The 11,169-nt window shown below is 34.1% G+C and overlaps 3 protein-coding genes across 13 annotated transcripts; all 3 read left to right on the forward strand.

Moving 5' to 3' along the window:
* Positions 1-286: 286 nt before the first annotated feature.
* Positions 287-5,241, forward strand: LOC108834818 (ubiquitin carboxyl-terminal hydrolase 3-like). Of its 8 annotated transcripts, none has more exons than XR_008945514.1 (13): positions 287-445; positions 566-697; positions 786-830; positions 936-1,041; positions 1,123-1,181; positions 1,266-1,340; positions 1,460-1,508; positions 1,597-1,673; positions 1,830-2,378; positions 2,675-2,748; positions 2,839-2,972; positions 3,271-3,324; positions 3,424-3,504. XR_008945514.1 is itself a non-coding variant. In XM_057010012.1 (9 exons), the coding sequence occupies exons 1-9, from the start codon at positions 371-373 to the stop codon at positions 5,077-5,079; spliced, it is 705 nt and encodes a 234-aa protein (XP_056865992.1). In that variant the 5' UTR covers positions 287-370; the 3' UTR covers positions 5,080-5,241. The 8 variants fall into 8 exon arrangements, 1 of the variants encoding a protein (XP_056865992.1); XR_008945516.1 differs by lacking the exon at positions 2,675-2,748 and adding an exon at positions 3,072-3,159; XR_008945515.1 differs by lacking the exon at positions 2,675-2,748 and having other exon boundaries at positions 1,830-1,960; positions 2,057-2,378.
* Positions 5,242-6,356: 1,115 nt separating this feature from the next.
* LOC108834931 (deSI-like protein At4g17486) lies at positions 6,357-8,141 on the forward strand. Of its 3 annotated transcripts, none has more exons than XM_057009016.1 (5): positions 6,357-6,515; positions 6,806-7,001; positions 7,081-7,368; positions 7,467-7,547; positions 7,659-8,141. In XM_057009016.1, the coding sequence occupies exons 2-5, from the start codon at positions 6,875-6,877 to the stop codon at positions 7,841-7,843; spliced, it is 681 nt and encodes a 226-aa protein (XP_056864996.1). In that variant the 5' UTR covers positions 6,357-6,515; positions 6,806-6,874; the 3' UTR covers positions 7,844-8,141. The 3 variants fall into 3 exon arrangements, with proteins under 3 accessions (XP_056864996.1, XP_056864998.1, XP_056864997.1); XM_057009018.1 differs by having other exon boundaries at positions 7,686-8,141; XM_057009017.1 differs by lacking the exon at positions 6,357-6,515 and adding an exon at positions 6,547-6,662.
* Positions 8,142-8,244: 103 nt separating this feature from the next.
* LOC130511666 (uncharacterized) lies at positions 8,245-10,139 on the forward strand. 2 transcript variants are annotated; one of them, XM_057009014.1, is made up of 8 exons: positions 8,245-8,580; positions 8,698-8,779; positions 8,856-9,096; positions 9,189-9,254; positions 9,344-9,382; positions 9,462-9,584; positions 9,670-9,762; positions 9,843-10,139. In XM_057009014.1, exons 1-8 carry the CDS (start codon positions 8,478-8,480, stop codon positions 9,993-9,995), a joined length of 900 nt encoding a protein of 299 aa, XP_056864994.1. In that variant the 5' UTR covers positions 8,245-8,477; the 3' UTR covers positions 9,996-10,139. The 2 variants fall into 2 exon arrangements, with proteins under 2 accessions (XP_056864994.1, XP_056864995.1); XM_057009015.1 differs by having other exon boundaries at positions 9,728-9,762.
* The last annotated feature ends 1,030 nt before the right edge of the window (positions 10,140-11,169 follow it).

The raw sequence follows: 11,169 nt of genomic DNA on the forward strand, positions 1-11,169 counted from the left end.
TACAAATACCCTAATCTTAAAAAAAAAAAAAAAAAACTCCGGTAGATTATCCTCTGCGCGCGTCTCTACTGTAAACGAAATCCACGCCGTTCATCTCCGTACGATTAAAATTAATCAGTTTGGGCCGGGCCGGGCCGGGCCGGGACAGTTTACAGACCGAAATTGTATCTGCAATATGGTCTAATCTAATGAATCATTTATCTGCTGTGGGCACGTGTACTGTGAATAAACAGCTTAAATGGGCCAGGCCCGTTAACAGCACCGCTTAGAGTATACGAGCTTCCTTCACGGAGCTTCTTTCAGTGATTCGTTTCTTCATAGATTTGATTTCTTCTACAAACACCGATCGAAAGACAGACGATCCTTTAAGATGGCGACCGTAGACGAGAGTTCATCAGCTAAGAGATGGCTTCCACTCGAAGCTAACCCCGATGTTATGAATCAGGTATTGTCTCGTTTCACAAAGCATTCGATCATTGGAAAGTAAAACGTTTCTAAAACCGGGAAGATTCTTCTAGGTCGATTCAGTGATTTTCTTTTCTCTTCGTACTGTTGTGTGGTGCAGTTTCTGTGGGGGCTTGGTCTTGCCCCAGATGAAGTGGAGTGTAATGATGTGTTTGGTCTAGATGACGAACTGCTTGAGATGGTTCCAAAGCCTGTCCTTGCTGTTCTCTTCCTTTACCCGCTCACCAAAAAGGTCTCTTCTATTGTTATTATCAATTGAAACCCGTCTCTGAATATGTCTGCCTTGTATTGATTTAAGAACCTATGTTTTGGTGTATTAGAGTGAAGAAGAGAGAATCGAGCAAGACAAGGAGATCAAGGAGAAGGTGAGTTTCTGATTAACAACACCTGCCTTGTAATTTATTAATTTGAACCCTTTTTGTGTCGGTAATAACCTAGATTCATTCTGGTTCTGTGTGGGTTGATGATAGGTGCACAGTGATAAAGTTTACTTCATGAAACAAACTGTTGGTAATGCTTGCGGAACCATTGGTCTTCTTCATGCTATTGGCAACATTACCTCTGAAATCAAGCTTTGTAAGTTTTGTTAACATCTCTCTTTGTGCTTATAATTGAGAATCATTGACAATCATCAGTTTCTTGTTTGCTATCTTTCAGCTGAGGGATCATTCTTGGATAAATTCTTCAAAACCACCGCCAAGATGAGTCCTATGGAGGTTTCTATTTCTTTTCTTTTTACTCTTATATTTGGTATTTTTGAACTACATCTAATTGTTGTTGTTTCCTTCATGGTTGGTTAGCGTGGAAGGTTTCTTGAGAACGATAGTCAAATTGAAGATGCTCATTCGGCAGCTGTTACAGCTGGTGAAACACCGGTAAAAACTCATACCTCCTATTATTGCCTATTATTACCAATGTATTACGAATATAGACACATGTTTATTTAGATGTTCCATTTGTTTTTTTGGTTTATTAACGTTTTCCCCATCTTCAGGCTTCAGAAGATGTGAACACACATTTCATCTGTTTAGCTTGTGTAAACGGTACACACTCTCACAGAAAAAAATAAATAGCTGTGCTGAAAGCATCGAACTCATTTCTTCCGAATTGGAACTAAATTATATATTGCAGGGGAGCTCTATGAACTTGATGGAAGAAAAGCAGGACCAGTTTCACATGGTGCTTCCTCTCCAGCTACCCTGTTGAAGGTACTTAAACCCTTTTAGGCTTTACCACCAATACATGGAGAGTGATTCCGGGGAAATATGCAAGGGGTTTTGTGTTTTTTTGATGCGTGTAACAATTCCTCCATTAATATCTGATGTGTATCTTTGGATGCTATTAAAGGTCTGTTCGTTTGGTAGCCGCAGGTACCTGCGTCTGCGGCTGCGGCAATCTTTTTCAAAAAATGTTGTTCGTTTGATTGACGCAAGTGCCTGCGTCTAAACGCCGCGTCTGACGCCGTGTCCCGCGTCTGACGCCATAAAATTCAGCGGTCGCGACATAAACTCTGCGTCTATTTAACCTAATTACAATTTTACCTTTATAATAATTCAGTATTTACAAGAAATGCCAAACCTAATAGCCGCAGACGCAGGTTTCCATTTTGACGCTGACGCAGCTCCTCTCCATCTCTCTCGATCTCAAGCTCTCTCCATCTCTCTCGGTCTGGATCTCTCTCGATCTCGATCTCTCTCTCCATCACGAGCCCTCTATCGAGCTCTCTCATCTCCGGCTCGAGCTCTCTCTTCGTCGATACAGACCATGAGCTCTCTCATCTCTGGCTCGAGCTCTTTAGTTTCAGACGAAAAATACGAGCTCTCTCATCTCCGCCGCAAACCTTGAGCTCTCTCATCTCTGGGCTGATAACGAGTTCTCTCTCATCTCCTCCGATTTGGGTTTGCATTGTTGAGGTAACTAAGCCAAGAAGAAGCTGTTTTTGTGTTTCATGAGTTTTTGAGAATGGGTTTTGGATCGGCTGGGGATCCAAGAGAATGCTTTTGTTCTTTGTGAAATTTATTGGTATATGAGTTTGTTTGATGTGCATCAGTAGCTATTTGTATTAAGAGTTGTGACTAATCTTCACCTCAAGTTTCTGGTGATTATCATCTGTTTTAATACGTTTCCTGTGATTACTTTGGTCTATAGTACCGATGAGTATCTGTAGCTGTTTGAGGTTTAGACTGATGCGAGTATTTTTGCAATTTAGGTATCTGGTGATGCTATAATGCGACTTAAGTTTTGATTCTGTGGTTCACTCTTTGCAGACACAAATGTAGACATGTATGTTTTGATTGTGGTTTTCTGTCTAATGAAATAAGCATGTAAATTTGTCAGAACTGAGACTTATGCTGCTTTTTCATTTGTCAAAAGGATTAGTTGCTGATAAAATAATAGAGGAAGAGAGTTCCCTGGAAGAAGATGAGGAGGATAACCAAGAACCTGAAGTAGACGTGACTCAACTTACATGGAGGAAGAACAAGTTGTTTGAGCTAAGACTTAACATGGTTAGTTTTTTTTTTAATACTCATTCGCTCAAGTCTTTAACTTGTCTTCAAGATTGTTTTATATATGTCTACGCTTTGGTTTTTATTGCTTCACTGCAGGGAATGTTAAGACATGTTCCTGATTGTTTTATGTGAGCCGATTGTATTATTTTCCATTATGTGGGACTGAGTGGTCTCTGTTGTTTAGGTCTGATGTTGAAACTAAGACAAGAAATATAATCCCTTGTTTGCTCCTTTTGACATTAATGGTAGCTTGGTAACCTCTACTATTATAATCCCTTGTTTGCTCCTTTTGTAGGCAATGGCTGAACAGATTGAACAGATGGGTGGTCAGATAGAGAATTATCAAAAGGTTGTTTTCTTCTTCCTCAATAGATCAAACACAGTTGTTATTTCTGTTATTGTCAGAAATGGCATTTGAAGTTGATTATTTGTATATATCTTTTACCAGAAACTTGAGGAGTTGCAAGACAAATACACTGGTCAAGTGCGGGAGTGCTCTGATCTGACTAGCAGGCTTGAAAGCACCGAGGTATTGGTTGATTCCTTTTGATGTCCTTTTATGCTAGCTTTATGCCTAAATCAACATGCTCTGATACTTTTATCAATGCTATATAGAAAAACTTGATATAGTCCCTAACATACTTCCACATTTTGCCAGAAAAAAGCTCTGGTTCAACAAGCTTGCATTTTATAATCCAGCTTAGAGAAAGCTACTAAAGACAATGCTTCGCTAAACCAAAAAAAAATTGATGTGTGTTTTTACCAATTTGACTTCCTTTTCATTAGTAAGTGTTAAATATATAATCTATTTGGTGGTGTCTGTGCAGGAAGAGAGGACACACACTCAGTGGGGATAACAGAAAAGTGGTAGACAATTATCAAGCAGAACTCTCTGAACAAATTACGAGTCTATTCAATATGGCTGCTTCATGTCTGTCCCAGCAAACTACACTGCTGTTTTTGTTATTTGGTTTTTTTAACAATCAATGAGTAGTTTCTTGTCTGCACTATTTTTTCAAGTTATCATTAAGTTTTGCTGAAAATTGCTAGTGTTGTAATAGCTGTTTAACTTGGTAACATTAGCTGAATATTTATTTGTCCAGTACATTCTCGAAATGAAAAAGAAGGTTCAAGTGTGTTCCAAAAAAAGAAAAAGAAAAAGAAGGTTCAAGCTTCAAGGGATTTATATACTTCTCACTTGGAGGCAGTGCAGAATATAGTCCGATTGCACAAGGCAAGAAAATCCAAAAAATACTATTACTTACTTTCACAGATAGAAAAAATTGACATATTTTTTTTTGTTTATTACATAAAATGTTGTTTTAGAATTTTAATATACAATTTAAATATTATATCTATGTTTAAATTTAAATTTAATATTATCCTAATATTGCAACTATACTTAATTATTAGAGGGATTAATGATTTTTTTAAATAATCAACTGTAAAATAAAGAAATATAATTATTAATAGTCAAATTTAATTTGTTTTTAATAAAATGAATAATATTTTTTTATCAACCAACTTAATTTCATGTTTTTTTTATCTGTAACACATATTTGCCTTATTTGTTTGAAGTGCTAATTTCGAAAATTAAATGTATGATTTAGTTTTATGACAAAAATATTGTTATATTTGTATATTTGACCAAAAAATATTACCAAGTAAACATAATATTTTTATGGATGTAAATATATTTAAACTACATTTTATTTATTTAAAAGATAATGTTACAAATTTTTAAAAATAAAATATGAATAAAATGATAATAGCCGCAGCGTTTATCAAACGAACAACACTTAATTCTGCTTCCTGCGTCGGCGTCGGCGTCGGCGTCAATTTCCTGCGTCTTTAAAACGAACAACAATCTTCGTCAGCGTCTGCGTCGGCGTCGGCGTCGGCGTCTATGAAACGAACATCAGATAAACAAGTTTGACGCAGCCGCCGACGCCGACACCGACGCTGACGCCGACGCAGAAACCAGCGGCAACCAAACGAACATGCCTTAAATATACAGGATGCGGCGAAAGTGATAAAGAAGATTATTGAGAAGAATCCGGACACGCTCAACTTTAATGTGATGGCCATCTCTAAGAGAACATGAGTCTCTTCTTTAGAAGCAAACCTCATCAGTCTTGTGTTTTTAGTTTATGACGATGATCCACATAGATTGTTTATCTAGGTGGATTCTGTTTTACTGCTTTCTGAATCTTATTTTTCTTGTTTATGAAACTTTTTAACGTTTATGATCACCGTTTTAAGAGAATGCTTACATTTCTAGATTAGTGATACATATAAATCGAAATATAGAAAACCAACAAACCAAATCATAAACACTAAACCTTACAAACAATAGGCACAATAAAAAAGTCTTAAAAACATCATTTTGTAATGAAATTTAAAACGGTAAGTTTCAAAAGGGGAAAAAAGTTATTGGTAGAATAAATAATAAAATTAAAAGGTTGACAAAAAAAATGAATAAATGAGAAAATTTAATAAAATTTAATGTCGGAAGTTCTAAAAAGCAAGTAAATGATGAAAGTTTCACTAATTGAAACAAATTAATGTTGTTAGTCATAAATATATTAGTGACACTTTTGTAAATGTTAAATCAATTTAAGAGACCTCAAAAAGGTGTTTTAAGAGAAAGATGTTTTTTTCCTCCTCCCAGAATTTTTTTTTGAACTAGCCTCTCAAAATAGAAATCCAAAACATAGATTGATTAATTTTAGGGATAGAGATGTTCTTTTATCTTTTTAATAGAGTTTATTTTGATCATTTTGATACTTGTGGACTACTTGTGAAAGTTTTAGTTCTATTTTGAAATATTTATCAGTCATATATATATTTATCAAACTAAAGAAAAAAAAATACGTCTAGTGGTATATGATATCTCGTAGTAAGGATTGCGGATTTGATTATGTTGCTCTCAAATTACACTAACGTCGATAATCAGGTCCTGAAAATTAATCGGTTGGATCAAGACTCACTTGAAAAATCGGATTAGGAAAACAATTTTTTTTTAAATACTAAATAATCATATTGACCAAATGTAGTCAAATGTATAAAATGATCGATAAAAAATTCTGTTTTTGAAACCATGGAGTCATGGACCCAATTTTTTTTTTATCATTTTGGTGGAAACTTTTGAATAATTTTACCGTCGTAACTAATTTGATGATATATATATATTTGTAAAATAATTGTATCCAGTGGGATAAATAATTTAGTACAAAATTAAAAATTATATATTTTAAATATTGTCAAATAATATATGAGATATATCTATATATATAGTATTATGTTATTGGAGTATGAATTAGCGATGTATGGATAAATCGAATTTTAATGTTCACTTTACACTTATATTAGGGGGATCATTTCTGGGTTATCTCGTCTATTTGGTAAATAACTGTTAGAGAAGAAGAAAAAAGAAAATCGTGAGAAACAGAGAAAAAAGGGTAACTGTTGTTTGTCGATCAAAGTAATCATTCTCGCAAAATCCCTTTCTTCGGAATCATCTCATCAAACAAGTCACAGGTAAGCTCTCTCTTTCATCTTCTTCGTCTTTCTATGAATGAATGTTAAGAGGAAGAGAAACGGGCCGGGGAGCCTCTATTCCGATCTTATCCCCCGATTTGCAATTCGAGATTAAGATTTTGCGTCTTCGATCTCATTTCTTGTTACGTTTAGAGGTTCATACTTGTGGCTGGCTAGAATCAAATCCTTGGATCTGTTCTCTCATTAGCTTCTAAAACAAGTTTTCATCTGTTTCAAATTCCAAATGATTATTCATCGAACATTTGATTATTGTTTCTCGTTTGTTGCAGAGGTTGGTTTAGGAAGAAAGGGATGATGATTTGAAATTTGATTAGTTTTGTGTTAAAAAAAAAAGAAAAATGTGGAGCTCAAGCGAGGAGAAGGTGGCCGGTCTGACACCGGTTTACCTCAATGTCTATGATCTAACCCCTGTCAACGATTACCTCTATTGGTTCGGAATCGGCATTTTCCACTCTGGAATTGAAGGTAAATCTTATGTTTTATTTATTTATTTATACCTCTTTGCTTTTGAGTGTTTTTTTTTTTAAGACTGTTTCCTCAACAGCTCATGGTATGGAATATTGCTACGGAGCTCACGAGTATTCATCCAGTGGTGTATATGAGGTTGAGCCTAAGAACTGTCCCGGGTTCGTCTTTAGACGCTCTCTTCTCCTCGGAACTACACCCATGTCCCCTTCTGATTTCCGCTCTTACATGGAGAAGCTTTCTTCAAAGTATCACGGCGACACTTACCATTTGATCGCCAAGAACTGTAACCACTTCACCGAAGAGGTTTGCTTGCAGCTCACGGGTAAGCCTATTCCTGGATGGATCAATCGCCTCGCCCGACTAGGTAACAAGAAAAAAAAAAGATAACAAGCCTCTCACGTTTGTGATGTCATTAGCTCATGTCAATTAAACGAATTTTTGTCCTGTGTTGAGTTTTTTCAGGTTCCTTCTGTAATTGTCTTCTACCGGAAAGCATTCAGCTCACGGCTGTTAGTGCTCCTTCTGAACGCCTTGAGTTCTCTGGTAAGTAAGCTCCTCCTAATATAAAAGAGTTTTTAATGATACTACTCGTTTGTTGTTTAAAGCAAATCTTCAATGGAGTTTTTAATGATACTACTCGTTTGTTGTTTAAAGCAAATCTTCAATGGCTTCTAAATGTAGATGGGGATGAATCGAACTCAGAGGCATCTTCTGTGTCAGATGATGATGATGATGATGATGAAGAAGAAGGATCAGAGAAGCATCTCATAAACAATGTAGCAGACAGAGGGGAGGTTGTGTATCTACAAAACAAACCAGTGCGACTTACCAGAGAGTAGATGTAATACCCTGATGAGATACTCTTCCTCCTGAAGCAAATCATCAGAACTTGCAGTGTGTTTGTTACAGAAATATAGCCATGGAAAGCCCAATGGGGGTAAAGTGATATTCGTCTCCTTATTGCTGCGCTTGTTCTGCCGGAAAAAAATCAGTTTAGTATTCTTCTCATTCTAGAAATGTAAAAAAAAAAACATATTCCAGATTTATTAAAATCAAGCCACCCTTTGCAGTAAAAAATCTGGAAGAAGTCATATATTACTTACTTTAATATAAATTATTGTATGTTTTATTTTACTTTTTATTGGTCGTTTACATCAATAGAGAAACAAACCAATTTCACAACTAGAAAAATATAAGAATATAGAAAGAAAAGTAAATATTTATACTTGTATAATTACGGTGCCAGGTGAAGGAATAATATGAAAAACATTGCCAAGTTAATGAATGAAAAACTTAAACAATATGGATGTTATTATATGAAATCTACTAATGTTTAAAACGGAAGTAGTCTCATTTAATAGGGTTGAAAAAGCTAACAACTTTTTTTGACTAGCAATCTCATCATATATGATAGAGAGATAGGGTGAACAAAAGTTAGATAGAGAGAGAGAGAGGGAGCAATCTCAACACTTCATGGCCAACATTCTCCGGCGTCATGTTCTCCTTTTAATGGTGGCCGCCGTGTTATTCTCAACCGTTCCGGTTTCAAACTCTATTCCATTTATACTGTTCCACGGTAATTAATTTCATCTTCAATCTTTTTTTTTTTATGTTTTATCCTTTTCCGATTGATTATAAATGAAAATAATAATAATTAATTAATACTGATTTAACGAAAGAAAAACAACAACAGGAATTGGAGACAAATGCTCTGGTGGAGTTAGTAACTTCACGCAACTCCTAAGCAACCTCTCCGGCTCTCCTGGCTCTTGCTTGTAAGTTGTGTCATCAAACCTTTTTAACAAACACTTAACTTCTCTTTAACTCATGGTCTTTAATTGAGTTTTGCAGAGAAATAGGAAACGGAGAAACAGACTCATGGTTCATGCCACTAACGCAACAAACGAGTTTAGCGTGTGAGAAAGTGAAGATGATGAAAGAGCTGAGTCAAGGTTACAACATTGTTGCACAGTCTCAAGGAAACTTAGTAGCTAGAGGGATAATTGAGTTTTGCGACGATGCTCCTCCTCTCATCAACTATGTTTCCTTAGGAGGACCTCATGCTGGCATTGCCGCAATCCCCAAATGCTCTGTATAATACTTTAAATTTCACTAATTCTCTTAATCACCATCTGCTATGGTACTAATTATCATGTGTTTGTGTTTATTCTATAATTGATGAAGTCTGGTCCTTTCTGCGCTATAGCAGAAGCTTTGATGAAGTTAGAGATCTACAACGACTTCGTTCAAGTATATAGCAACACTCTATATATCCATATCTCTTTGTTCAAAGATCAAATTCCTTTGATCATGATTTGATTAAATTAATCACAATGCAGGATCATATTGCTCCTAGTGGTTATGTCAAGATCCCTGGTGTAAGTTATTTACTTAAACCAAATTAATTACTTTAAAATCGATTCCGGTTATCAGACACAATGGCTTTGGTTTTCTCAGGAAATGACAAAGTATTTGGGACACTCCAAGTATCTACCAAAGCTTAACAATGAGAGACCTGACCAAAGAAACTCCACTTTTAAAGACCGTTTCGTGAGCTTGCATAACTTGGTTCTTGTCATGGTACTTTGCTGTCTCCTTTCTTTTTAAAATTGTAAAACACGTTTTTGTAAGCTCATTGAGTCTGTTTTGTTAAATCCTTAAACAGTTCCAGAACGACACAACACTGATCCCTAAAGAAACTTCTTGGTTTGGATATTATTCAGATGATGGGTTTGATTCTCTGTTGTCAACTCAACAGGTGAAATCTCTCGCCTCACTCTCTCATTTCATTTCTGAAGATTTTTTTTTCGAATAACTTAAAAATGTGTTCGTCTTCAGACAAAACTATACAGAGAAGACTGGATCGGTCTGAAAGCATTAGATGCTGTCGGAAAAGTGAAGTTTGTGAGTGTCTCAGGGGACCACCTTATGATATCGTACAAGGACGTTGTGAAATACGTTGTGCCTTACTTGATGCAGACAAGTTTGTAAATTCTTTAACATGCGACTCTCACTGTCATTTTATAAGAAAACATATTTGATCCCAAATCCAAATATAATTGATAATATTTAAAATTGTTAAGAGTAAAAATCTTGTGTTAAATTTGATATTAACCAATTACATGTTTAAAAAGATTTGACTGGTTGGTGTTAGGCAGACAAAGGTATTGAAAGTAATTAGATGTTAGTCGATACACATATAATTTTCAGAATATTTAAATATTGAAAAGCCTTTTAATAAATAATCATATAATAGGTAACAAAATTCAAATTATAGGATTGTGAAAGTCATCTAACGTGAATCATTGTATGTCAATGTCATAACAGTTGATCGTTTCAAGTATTACTATTTTCTTTAAGCAAAAAAAAAAAGTATTACTATTTTGCTTGAATAGCAGCAACTCCAACATGGTAGCACATCTCTATAATATTATTTGAGAAGTCAGTTTCCTATGTGTCGCGCTCACGTTAACTCTCACGATGGTTGATTACGCTGATACCCTTAATGAATTAAAAAAATTACATTTAGATACTATTATTGAAATTTTTATTTAGTTTCCTTTTAAATTTTTCCAAATAACATATATAATAAAAAGGAAACATTTATAAAGTTTTTAAAAAAAATTAAAAACGAAAATATATATTTATATAATATGATTTCATTAAAAAGGGAAATTTCACAAAATAGAAATATTCCATTTAAGACTATTTTAAATAACATAAAATATACTTTTGAAGTAATAAAATATTTATTTATATCTATATTTTCTTAGATGAAAATATATATATTTGTATATAATGTGATTTCGTAATCTATAAATTATATTTTACTTATATAATATGATTTCTAAAATACAATCACAAAAAATTAAACTGTTTATTTTAAAGAGATATTAAAAATAAAGTAAAATTAACTTTTGATCAAATAATTAAAATATTTTAAATTAACATAACACTATATAATTTAAAAAGGTAGATATATTATATATTATCATTATTAAAAATGTTTTTTAATATTAAATTTTATGTTTTATGTTTGTCACATTTAATATAACCATAATCAAAATACCAACGCAAATCTGAATTCTAATTTTTAGGATTATTTGCATAAATTTCAGTTTACCATTTAATATATATAAGACATAAAATTATTTAAATATTTTAG

Source organism: Raphanus sativus, chromosome 4 (assembly GCF_000801105.2).
Source record: "Raphanus sativus cultivar WK10039 chromosome 4, ASM80110v3, whole genome shotgun sequence".
Taxonomy (NCBI): domain Eukaryota; kingdom Viridiplantae; phylum Streptophyta; class Magnoliopsida; order Brassicales; family Brassicaceae; genus Raphanus; species Raphanus sativus.